The sequence below is a fragment of the Crotalus tigris genome, unplaced genomic scaffold (assembly GCF_016545835.1).
Source record: "Crotalus tigris isolate CLP2741 ecotype Arizona unplaced genomic scaffold, ASM1654583v1 scf7180000017614.5298720, whole genome shotgun sequence".
NCBI lineage: Eukaryota > Metazoa > Chordata > Lepidosauria > Squamata > Viperidae > Crotalus > Crotalus tigris.
In genome coordinates this window covers 773410-786408 of record NW_024096513.1, presented here as the reverse complement: position 1 = coordinate 786408, position 12999 = coordinate 773410, and the positions used below count along the sequence as shown (strand labels likewise).

The window sequence follows — 12999 nt, the reverse complement described above, 5'->3', positions numbered from 1 at the left end:
CTCCACCCAATCAGAATACAGCCAAGCTCCCACCCAATCAGTTCATACTCCCACTGGCAGTTAAAAGGAAGAAACAGCTAAGACCACACATTGCTGCTCGAAGCACGAAGCTGAAAACACCAGCCTGAAGATGACGAATGGGACTTCGTCGAAACGTCGCCAAGATACTTCCAATTTTATGCGGGGAGAAAACCCGAACAACCAAAGACCTACATACAAATACCCGCGAAACCTCAGAAAACATATATATATATATATATATATATATATATATATATAGGTCTTTGGTTGTTCGGGTTTTCTCCCGCGTAAAATTGGAAGTGTCTTGGCAACGTTTCGACGAAGTCACATTCGTCATCTTCAGGCTGGTGTTTTCAGCTTCTTGCTTGAGCAGCAATGTGTGGTTTTAGCTGTTTCTTCCTTTTAACTGCCAGTGGGGTATGAACTGATTGGGTGGGAGCTTGGCTGTGTTCTGATTGGGTGGAGGTGTGTTCTGAATGGTTAGGGGCTTGGCTGTGCTCTGATTGGCTGGGGGAGTGTTCTGTTTGGTTGTGCTCAGGTTAGTCTGAGTTGCAGAGGGGTTTAAGATTTTGGGGTTAGGGAGTCGTTTGTCAATAAGGGCAGGTTTCCAAATGGCTGGTAGGCGGGAGGTATCATCTCGCTTGTTCATGCTGTGTGGGCGTTTTTCTATCTCGATGGCTTCTCTGATTATTCTGTTATTAAAATGTTCACTTTTGGCAATGGTTCTGGTATTTTTAAAGTCAATTTCGTGTCCTGTGGCTTTAAGGTGTTGGACCAGGGAAGATGTTGGTTCCTCTTTTTTGACTGAGTTCTTATGTTCTTCAATGCGTGCACTTATTCTTCTGTTGGTTTGTCCGATGTATGTGGTGGGACAAGTGGTGCATGGGATTTCGTATACTCCTTGATTTTCTAATTCAATTTTATCTTTGGGGTTTCTAAGGATGGTGGATATTTTTCTGTTTGTGCAGAATGCTGTTTTGATGTTGTGTTTATGAAGGATCTTACTGATTCTGTCTGTGGTGCCTTTTATGTATGGGAGGAGGGCTTTGCCGTTTTCTTGTTCTTTGTCTTGGATTTTGGTGGGGGTTTCTTTTTGGATTAGGTTTGTAATCTTATTTCTATGGAATCCATTGGATGTTAGTACATTGGTGAGAGTGTGTAGTTCGGGTTTTAGGTGTTGTTCGTCAGCTAAGCGTTTTGTTCTGGAGATGAGTGTCTTGGCTACAGAGTTGATCTGTGCTGGGTGGTGGTGTGAGAGAGCGTGCAGATAGCGGTTTGTGTGTGTTTTCTTCTGGTAGATGGTGTGTCCTAGGGAGCCATTGGATTTCTTGTAGACTAAGACATCCAGGAAGGGAAGTTGGTTGTTAGCTTCTGTTTCCATGGTGAACTGTATTTTGGGGTGTAGGCTGTTGAGGTGTGTGAGGAAGTTGTCCAGTTTTTCTTTCCCATGTGGCCAGATTATGAAGGTGTCGTCTACATATCTGAGCCAGAGTTTGGGTTTGTGATCAGACCACCCTCAAGACAGATACACACACCAACAAACTCCGAAGACTACAAGAACGCCAGAAACAAACCCCTCCTCCCTCACAGCCACACATGAAACAAACAGTGCATAACATCTCAGATAGGATCCTCACCAAAGCCGAAACCAATGTCCTTTCCAAAGGATTCAACTTTGCAGTCGCTCCCAAACACATCCCCACTGAAACCATTATATGTGGAGTTGAAACCAGCCTGACCAAAATCAACCCCGATGACGCTAACAAAATCAGACTCAAAATCACCAACATCCTCTGCACCAGCAAGCCACCCAAAAGCAACTTACCCAAAGAGGAACAGACAGCACTACGTAACCTGAAAGAAGACACCAGCATAATAATCCTACCAGCAGACAAGGGCAACGCCACGGTGGTTATGAACACATCTGACTACCAAACCAAATTAACCAACCTACTCCAAGACTCCACATACAAACCCCTAAATACAGATCCCACCACCTACCTGGAAAAAACCACCAGATCCAAAATAAAAGCCTCCCCCATTAGCGAAGAGATCCAGCAAAGAATCATTCCCAGAGAGAAATCATCCAGATGCCCCAAACTCTATGGTCTCCCCAAGATACACAAAGAAGGAACCCCACTCAGACCTATAGTCAGCTCCATAGGCTCACCTCTACAAAACCTAGCCAAATTTCTCGCCAAACAACTACAGCCCTATGCAGAATCCATCACCTCACACGTAAAAAACTCATTCCAGTTTATAGAGATCATAAAGAAACAAAGCTTACAGCCCAGCGACCTACTAGTGAGCTTCGATGTCATATCCCTCTTCACCCAAGTGCCTATCAAAGAAGCCTTGACAGCTATTCAAAACAAATATAACCCCCCCAAACACATCTTAGATCTGACCAACCACTGCCTATCCAACACATACTTCATCTATAATGGACAAAAATACAAACAAACAGAAGGAGCACCCATGGGATCACCCCTCTCACCTGTCATTGCCAACCTCTACATGGAACACTTTGAAACCCAAGCTCTAGAAAAATCGGATCACAAACCCAAACTCTGGCTCAGATACGTAGACGACACCTTCATAATCTGGCCACATGGGAAAGAAAAACTGGACAACTTCCTCACACACCTCAACAGCCTACACCCCAAAATACAGTTCACCATGGAAACAGAAGCTAACAACCAACTTCCCTTCCTGGATGTCTTAGTCTACAAGAAATCCAATGGCTCCCTAGGACACACCATCTACCAGAAGAAAACACACACAAACCGCTATCTGCACGCTCTCTCACACCACCACCCAGCACAGATCAACTCTGTAGCCAAGACACTCATCTCCAGAACAAAACGCTTAGCTGACGAACAACACCTAAAACCCGAACTACACACTCTCACCAATGTACTAACATCCAATGGATTCCATAGAAATAAGATTACAAACCTAATCCAAAAAGAAACCCCCACTAAAATCCAAGACAAAGAACAAGAAAACGGCAAAGCCCTCCTCCCATACATAAAAGGCACCACAGACAGAATCAGTAAGATCCTCATAAACACAACATCAAAACAGCATTCTGCACAAACAGAAAAATATCCACCATCCTTAGAAACCCCAAAGATAAAATTGAATTAGAAAATCAAGGAGTATACGAAATCCCATGCACCACTTGTCCCACCACATACATCGGACAAACCAACAGAAGAATAAGTGCACGCATTGAAGAACATAAGAACTCAGTCAAAAAAGAGGAACCAACATCTTCCCTGGTCCAACACCTTAAAGCCACAGGACATGAAATTGACTTTAAAAATACCAGAACCATTGCCAAAAGTGAACATTTTAATAACAGAATAATCAGAGAAGCCATCGAGATAGAAAAACGCCCACACAGCATGAACAAGCGAGATGATACCTCCCGCCTACCAGCCATTTGGAAACCTGCCCTTATTGACAAACGACTCCCTAACCCCAAAATCTTAAACCCCTCTGCAACTCAGACTAACCTGAGCACAACCAAACAGAACACTCCCCCAGCCAATCAGAGCACAGCCAAGCCCCTAACCATTCAGAACACACCTCCACCCAATCAGAACACAGCCAAGCTCCCATCCAATCAGTTCATACCCTCACTGGCAGTTAAAAGGAAGAAACAGCTAAAACCACACATTGCTGCTCAAAGCAAGAAGCTAAAAACACCAGCCTGAAGATGACGAATGTGACTTCGTCGAAACGTTGCCAAGACACTTCCAATTTTACGCGGGAGAAAACCCGAACAACCAAAGACCTATATACAAATACCCGCGAAAACCTCAGAAAACATATATATATATTAAACAATAAAATATACGAACACCAGGAAGTTATAAAACTATAAAAAGTTTTAATAAAACCAGAATAAAACCAAGCTTTCGCTGGCATCTGCCAGCATCATCAGGGTGGTCTCCAGTCGATGGGAGAAGCTATTTATAAGTGTGGCGTTCTTTGCACCCGGCTTCTTGACCTCGTCATGGGTCCCAGCCAATCCACCTGCATTTTGATCGTAGTTTCTGTGTTGCAAGCTGTAATTCCCTCACTTTCCTTACTTGTGCTGGTACGGCAGCTCTTCCTCCCTTCTTTGCATAACTGTAAGTCGGGGGGACTCCTTAATTCCACGTAATTAGATGTGCACTATCTGTGTTTATGTTGTTTATTCACCTCATCCTCCTTCTTGGTACTCTCTATTTCTCTTCTCCTCCCCCTGTTTCTCTGATTACGATCCTCTTTCAAAACTATACCCTCATTGTTTGTCTCTGTAGCCCATGATTCCATTGTCTTTACATCATCCTGTTTCCCGATCCTTCGTATCACTTTATTAACTCCCCTTTCTATTTTCTCTTCAATGGGGGTGATTTTAACACCCTCTCCAGAATTCGTGGCACCCACAAATTGATTGCTGACCCCTTTTTCTGAGGGGGATGTCCCTTCACTGTTGTTCGTGTGTTCACTCATTACTTGGGGGTATGCAATCTTCCTTAAAAGGAGAGGGGCGGAATCCTTACAGTCATGACTTGCATCTCCTTGTGCATTCCTATGGGGAGTCGTACCTCTCAAATGTCTGTAGGAGCGTGTGGAAGCTCTAAGATTATAGAGAACAGGCTTCTCATCTCCCCGTTGTTCTCCTGCGTTCCCAAGGCAATAACAATTCAAATGGGAAATGTCATTAATAAAGTTTCCAAAATTGCAATTAACTCCTCTACATTACCACCTACTTATGCAATTGCCTTGGTGGTTTGATAACTTTCTACACATAACTGTATCTCTGAAGGAGTTTGAGTAGGTTTTTTTTAACATACTTGAATAGTTGATCTATGAACTAATGAGTTTTATTTTATGAACTAATGAGTTTTATTTAATGATTTTTCAAATACATCTCTCATAATTTTCTCCTCTTTAATTCCCATTTTAGTCAAAGAGTTACTTTTTTGTAAGTCCCTTAGGATTTGCTGGCCAAGAAGGAATCATAAAAATCAGAACATTTTAGCCACCCACAGCAAAGCAGACTAAGCTTCAAATTACAACTTTGTATCCTTCATTTAATAAATAAATAAATCTCTCTCCCCGGGCATGTCATCAGTTCTCCATCTTCACTGGAATCCATCATTTATACTACTTTTGCTGGCAATTGCTGATTTTAAAAAATAGATGAATCATCAGACATTATCTCATCAAAACAAAATAATTATCTCCTAGAGGAATCACCATTTTTTTCTTAGCTTGGCCCAAACATCAAAGGCTGCACAGAAGGGTATTTAAATTCAACAACAATCAAGATATAAAGTAAGTCATGAACCACAGAGAGTTTGGTACAAGGGTTAATAGTGTCACTGTCAGATACATTGCTTCAGGTTTCTACCCTCTGTTCTTTTCTGCCAGAGTATCTTTTCCAGTTCTTGTGATATTCAAGATACAAGTTGTACTTTCATGCATCTTGAAATAAAAAATGATAGATTTTCTATTTAGATGCATTCTTAGATATAAACCTTGGATTAATCCTTAGATGAAATATTGGAATATATATATATATATTTCCCTATGGTTAGGGTGGAAGATATAACATTTTCACAATAACAAAAGCATCAAGATGTACTTTCTGATTTTCTCAATGTACAAAGTAGCTACTTTGAGGTGCCCTGCAAGTAATGCTTTCCTTGTTCCACATGAGTGGTACCAGCCTGGAGACTTCATCATTGGTGGAATAGCGTCCCACATTCTTTACCACTTTTTTGAAATGAAATTTAATGAACATCCTGCCAGAAGACCTAATGATGTACCAATGTAAGAATTTTCCTTTGCTAATCTTAGCCAGATGTCCAAAAATCCCTTATAAAAGTAAAAGCTGTTTGTGCATAAATGTAGGGTTCTTCTATGGCATCTATGCTTTCTGCGTCTTTCAATTATATCTGGTTCTTGCAGAAGAAATAATATTCTTCACATTTTTTAAAAAAAACTTTCACACACATTGTTGAATATTTACTGAAATTGAGCTAATTTTTTAAAAGGTTTGGCATTATCTCTCCTCCCAAAACATACAAAGAGTAAATGGTGACACCTGCTAAACCTGTTCATTTATCATTTTCTGAAAATCTCATAGAAAATAAATATAGAACTTTGAAAAGTATATATTTCTTACAAGTCATTGAAATACTGTGTAAAAGGTAAATTTAAACTGTGGAGAAATTATCAATAAAGGAGAATATTTTAGCACAGTGTTGAAATGAGGGGTCCTTGATGCTCTCTGAATTTGATTATTTTCTTGCAGATATTTAATTAAACAAATTAGGTGATATCATCAGGGTTTATAATTAGGAATTTTAGAAAAGATATTATGTTTTTATTACTATCAAAGAAAGAAATGGCTATTATTCTTAAGAAATAATGCCGCCTTATGAGAATTGTCAGCTTACTTTTACAACAAGGGTATTTCAATTATTTGCAGTATAATCACCAAATTTCATCAGCACGTCCTTGCCTTGGCCTTTGCTGTGAAGGAGATCAATGAGGACTGCCAGATCTTACCTAATGTCACTCTTGGGTTCCACATCTATGACAGTTACTACAACCCAAGGATGACCTATCGCACTACTCTGGACCTCTTTTTTAAATCCCAGGAATTTGTCCTTAACTACAAATGTGATCGCCAGAAAAAACTCATGGCTATTATTGGAGGATTGGATTTTGATACATCATCTTATATTTCTGAAATAATGGGTTTCTTCAAGTTTTCACAAGTAAGCTGTGATGGGGCTGAGTACAAAAAAACTATATGTTGTTGTTGTTGTTGTTGTTATGGAATAATTAATGAGCATCAAAGACTTAGGTTTGTGTTAGGATGTTCTGCATGTCTTAAGGTCTACTACGTAGCATTCTTTTCTGATACTACTATGCCAATTACAGGAATTGAATATCTAGAGACATTCCATATCTAAGGGAAGATTTCAATGTACTACTCTTTGCCCATATTAAAACAATTGATCTTTTAAATGTGCTTGAAGTAATTCCAGCACATTTCTTTTGTATTAATATTTAGAAGAATGCTAGGAAACAAAATTCTTAGATATATTTTATAGGAAAACTAGACTAGAAAAAATAAGTTCAATTTAATATTTGAACAGAATTGTACTCCACTTTTTTTTAGCTGACATATGGCTCATTGGCCCAAGATGCATTTCAGACCAGTAAGCTCTCTTCACTTTATTTCATGGTCCCAAAAGAGGACCATCAATACATTGGAATTATCCAACTACTTCACCATTTCGGGTGGACGTGGATTGGGATTTATGCTGTTGATAACAATAATGGAGAAAATTTCTTACAGAAAATACAGCCCTTACTTTCAGAGAACGGAATCTGCTCATCATTCATAGAAAGGCTTGCACAACTGATCCACTTAGAAGACCTCCAAGAACTTTATCATACAGTCTCAATTATCTCCATTAATTTTATGAACAGCAAAACCAATGCATTTCTTGTCCATGGAGAATCCTGGGCAATTTTGTGGTTAAGATTTGTCACATTTTTGGCAGATCCTGAGAGCAAGGAAACTGCATTATTTAGAAAGGTGTGGATCATGACTGCACAGATTGATTTCATATTATCAGGATTTCAAATCACATGGGATCTCAAAATGTTCCATGGGGCTATTTCCTTCACTGTTCATTCAAGAGCAGTTGTAGGTTTCAAGAAATTTCTTCAGACTGCAAATCCTCTTTCAAACAACAAAGATGGGTTTCTGCAGGAAGTTTGGGAACAATCATTTGATTGTTCATTTCCAAAATCAGAGTTACAAAAAATGCAGAGTAGGAAATGCACTGGGGAGATGAAGCTGGAGGACCTTCCTGCACTTGTATTTGAAATGGAAATGACTGGCCAAAGCTATAGTATCTACAATGCTGTTTATGCTGTGGCTCATGCTTTGCAAGGTCTACTCATTCTGGAGTTCAATAGAAAGAAAACTAAGATGGATAAAAAACCCGATTTTCAATATCTGCAGGCTTGGCAGGTATTCCCTTTGCATTTGATACCGCTTTCATTTCAATGAACAGTTTGATGTAGAATTATCTTTTGAATTCATTGTAGAAAGTCTTAATCTTTTCTGCACGTGGAATCAAGTATCAGAAACAGCATAGAAATAAGGAAGACTTTCCTCACTGCAAGAACAATTAACAATTAAATAGTGGAACTACTTTCCTTTAGAAGCTGTTGATGATCCAACACTGGAGATTTCTAGGAAGAGAAGGATAGCTAATTGTGTGAAATGGTACAGGATCTTCTCCTTGAGCATGGTGTTCTACAAGATCCCCAAGGTTCCTTCCAACTGTGTTTTATTGTTATATCTAAATTATTTATAGAAATAACAGTTTCTGTTTTTATTGTTATTCTGATCATCAAGAAGCTACTCTATGAATTATGGTTTAGATGTGGGCAGGAGTTATTTAGTTAATCAGCATAGCTTCCAAAATAAGAGATAATTAAAATGATAATCTAAATTACTTTTCATTGTCCCCTCCAAAAATAATTCTCCAAGAACTTTTTATGTGGCTCATGCAGTTTCTGTCTCTATCAGGGTTTTAGAGGAATAAAATAAAAGTGGTCTTTTTAATATATGTATAAATAATATGAACCACACCTATGTTTGCAATTATCTCTACCACTAATCTATCTATCAAAGAAATCTCAGATTCTAAAATTTTGTTAGAGGAATTTAGTCAGACCTGAAACTCTAAAATAGCTTTGTATCAATGAGGCAAGATTATATATGGATTAGGTTGAATTAGTTCTTTCAGTTGTTGTTGTTAATTGTTGTTGTTAATTGAGAAGTTGTGTCCGACCCATTGCGACCCCATGGACAACGTTCCTCCAGGTCTTCCTGTTCTCTACCATCTTCTGGAGTCCATTTAAGTTCACACCTACTGCTTCAGTGACTCCATCCAGCCATCTCATTCTCTGTCGTCCCCTTCTATTGCCCTCAATCTTTCCCAGCATTAGGCTCTTCTCCAGTGAGTCCTTCCTTCTCATTAGGTAGCCAAAGTATTTGAGTTTCAACTTCAGGATCTGGCCTTCTAAAGAGCAGTCGGGGTTGATCTCTTCTAGGACTGACCGGTTTGAACGCCTTGCAGTCCAAGGGACTCGCAGGAGTCTTCTCCAGCACCATAGTTCAAAGGCCTCAATTCTTTTGCGCTCAGCCTTTCTTATGGTCCAACTTTCACAGCCGTACATTGCAACTGGGAAAACGATGGTCTGGAGTATACTTTTGATGGCAGGGTGATGTCTCTGCTTTTTAGTATGCTGTCTAGATTTGCCATAGCTTTCCTCCCAGGAACAAGCATCTTTTAATTTCTTGGCTGCAGTCACCATCTGAGGTGACTTTTGAGCCCAGAAAAATAAAATCTGTCACTACCTCCATTTCTTCCCCATCTATTTGCCAGGAATTGAGAGGGCTGGATGCCATGATTTTGGTTTTCTTAATGTTGAGTTTCAAGCCGACTTTTGCACTCTCCTTCTTCACCCGCATCAAGAGGCTCTTTAGTTCCTCTTCACTTTCTGCCATTAGAGTGGTATCATCTGCATATCTTAGGTTGTTGATATTTCTCCCAGCAATCTTAATTCCAAATTTTGATTCATCTAGCCCTGCCTTTCTCATGATGTGCTCTGCATATAAGTTAAATAGGCAGGGCAACAGTATACAGCCTTGCCAGACTCCTTTTCCAATTTTGAACCAATCTGTGGTTCCGTGTCCAGTTCTCACTGTTGCTTCTTGAACTGCATATACATTTCTCAAGAGACAAATGAGATGGTCTGGTAGTCCCATCTCTTTCTTTCAGTAGGAAACCCAAATCATAACTGAAGGAAACTGTGTTAAATGTTATTTCCAAAAGTGTATTTTCATTCTGCTTCAATTCCTTCTTACCTTTCCTTAAAATAATATAAAATTAATTAATTAATTATTTTCACGCAATATCAATTATCAAATTTCTAAGCATACATATATAATAATAGTTATAGGAATGGTAAGAATGAAAATTGAATATGGTGTTCTCTTCTCCATTATTAGCCTTTCAATTTTCTTTCTCTTCTATTTCCTTTTAAGTAGCTCCATTCATTTCTTCAAGGCATTTCTTTTAACAATTCAGTTGGGGAGAGAGTGTTCCTGAATAAGAAAGGAAAAGCAACAGGTGGATTCGACATCACCAACTTGATCACTTTTCCAAACAGATCCTTTCAGAGAGTTAGAGTTGGAAAGCTGGATCTACAGGCCCCAAAAGGGAAGGAATTACTCATTGATGAAGATGTGATCGTCTGGAATCTAGCTTTTAACCAGGTAAATCGACAATGCCATAATTCATCATGGTCCCATATTGAACACAATCTCTTTTCAAATCTGCTTTCTGGTTTTTTAAAGAAACAATGGCATATTCTTTTCAAATATTGCTGATGATGAAGCACTTACATAACAATGTAAAAGCCATATTTGCACATTTGGTTAGCATTTGTGTTTTAAGTCATGAGAGTAGCACTTTTCCATTAGATTGTCAACATGTGCACTTATTTAATCATCCTGCCCTTCACAAAGGACCTTTTGTACATCACTGTAATTTCTATATCATTTTAACTTGTTGATGAAGTTGATAAATTAAGTATTCTTTCAGAAGTCAAAAATAATTCCCCACAATAAAGGAGAAAAATTACAAACTGTTTTAAATACCCCCAATTTCAAAACCTTTTATGCTTATCACCAGGTTCTTCCACTTTCTCGATGCAATGACCCTTGTTTCCCTGGATCCTGGAAGAAAGGGATTGAGGGGGAACAATTCTGCTGCTATGCCTGTGTTCCATGTCCAGAAGGGAAGATTTCAAATCAAAATGGTAGGATAGGAATTCTATCATTTTTTTATTAGAATTAAGCATACTTTAATAAACTACTTGGAGGCATAAAATTAATAAGACAATTTTCAGTAATATGAAATGCCTAGATGAAAAAGTATCCTTGATTTTTCTTCCAGATATGGATGACTGTTTTGAATGTTCAGAAGATCAGTATCCAAATAAAGAAAAGAATGGATGTATCCTGAAAGCGATGGTATTTCTAACTTTTGAAGAAACCCTAGGAATTGGTTTAGCCTCAGCAGCTCTTTGTTTCTTTTTCTTGACAACTTGGATACTTGGAACTTTTATTAAGAACAGGGATACTCCGATTGTCAAAGCCAACAACAGGTTCCTCACCTACACCCTGCTTGTCTCTCTTCTGCTCTGTTTTCTCTCCTCTTTGTTCTTTCTCAGCCATCCTGGCAAAGTGATCTGCCTTCTCCGACAATCAATGTTTGGCATCACTTTCTCAGTGGCCATTTCTAGTGTCTTGGCTAAAACCATCACTGTAGTTGTGGCTTTCATGGCCACTAAACCAGGATCTCAGATGAGGAAATGGGTGGGGAAAAGAGTGGCTTTTTACACTGTCCTTTCCTGTTCTCTCTTTCAAGTATTGATTTGCATTATTTGGTTGTCAACATCTCCACCATTCCCTGAGTTGGACATGTATTCAGAACTCCAAGAAATAATTTTGCAATGCAATGAGGGGTCAGATTTCTTCTTTTATTGTGTCTTAGGCTACATGGGTATCTTGGCCATTGCCAGCTTTTTTGTGGCTTTTCTTGCCCGTAAACTACCTGACAGCTTCAACGAAGCCAAGTTCATCACCTTCAGCATGTTGGCCTTTTGCTGTGTATGGATCTCCTTCTTTCCAGCCTATCTGAGCACAAAAGGCAAAGCCATGGTAGCTGTGGAGATCTTCTCCATCTTGTCCTCCAGCGCTGCATTACTGGGATGCATATTTTTGCCAAAATGCTACATAATTGTTTTTAGGCCTGACCTCAATCACAGGGAGCAACTCACAAAGAGAAATTAGTATCCTATGTGAACTTTCTTGAAAGGAAAGATTGCTCACAAAAAGGAATAGAAAGACTGTTTGCTGTCTACAGGATATATATAGAAGTTTTATTTCTGTCAAACAAGGCTTTGTGGAAGATTATTCTTAGTAGCAAGATTTATTATAATTGCCCATATCAAAAGAAGTGTTTTATTGTAGCATTTTCAACCTCTTTCAAAGATTGTTTAATTATTTATAGATGTTTTCCAGCCAGCAATATGTGTGTTGATTGTTGATTTGGATAAGGAGAGGAGGACTTCTTTGAAATGGCTTTGCTCCCTTCACTCAAACATTTTTTGTATGAGAACTTGGAAATTTGGAGACCCTACAGAAGATAGGGAATCTTGCTTTGAAGATGCCACAAAAGAAATGGAGATGCGGTTGCTCTAGGAGATTTTCATTTGCAATTCACTGTCTATAGAAATGAAGAAGTGAAGATGGATTTCTCCAAGGCTTTTTTTGTCATAGAATGCCCAGAACACAGTTCCAGCACCTTTTTTGGATGGAACCTTGCAGGGTGGGCAGGTTGTATAATGTGTGTGAGTTCCAGCACCTTTTTTTTTTTTTTAACAAAAAAAGCACTGCATTTCTCACCTACTTGGAAGATTAAAGGTGGTTTATTGTGCAATTTCAGGAAAGACTTTGATATGGTGCCATTGCAATCCTGACTCTTCTTTCATAGAGGTTTAATATAATTAAATATAATTTCTATGTTTAAAAGTATTTCAGTTTGGTCTAATGTTAAAGGCATTGGACTAGAAAATGGGAGACCATAAGTGCAAGTCCTTGCTTGGACTTGAAAGCCAGGTTGATGACGTTAAGGCAAAAACTGTCTCCAATCCCATCCCATCTCACAGGTATGTTGTGGTCAGGAAAATATGACCAGGAAGGTGAATTGCACATGGTTGCGGCTTTGAGTTAAGTAAAAAGATGGGATATACTGTAAATATATATATATATATATATATATATATATATATATATATGTAGGTCTTTGGTTG

The 12999-nt window shown here is 38.8% G+C and overlaps 1 protein-coding gene across 1 annotated transcript; it reads left to right on the top strand.

Moving 5' to 3' along the window:
• Window positions 1–5659: 5659 nt before the first annotated feature.
• LOC120300621 (vomeronasal type-2 receptor 26-like) lies at window positions 5660–11977 on the top strand. Its single transcript, XM_039326877.1, has 6 exons — window positions 5660–5853; window positions 6515–6806; window positions 7214–8077; window positions 10301–10396; window positions 10815–10941; window positions 11079–11977. The coding sequence occupies exons 1-6, from the start codon at window positions 5660–5662 to the stop codon at window positions 11975–11977; spliced, it is 2472 nt and encodes an 823-aa protein (XP_039182811.1).
• The last annotated feature ends 1022 nt before the right edge of the window (window positions 11978–12999 follow it).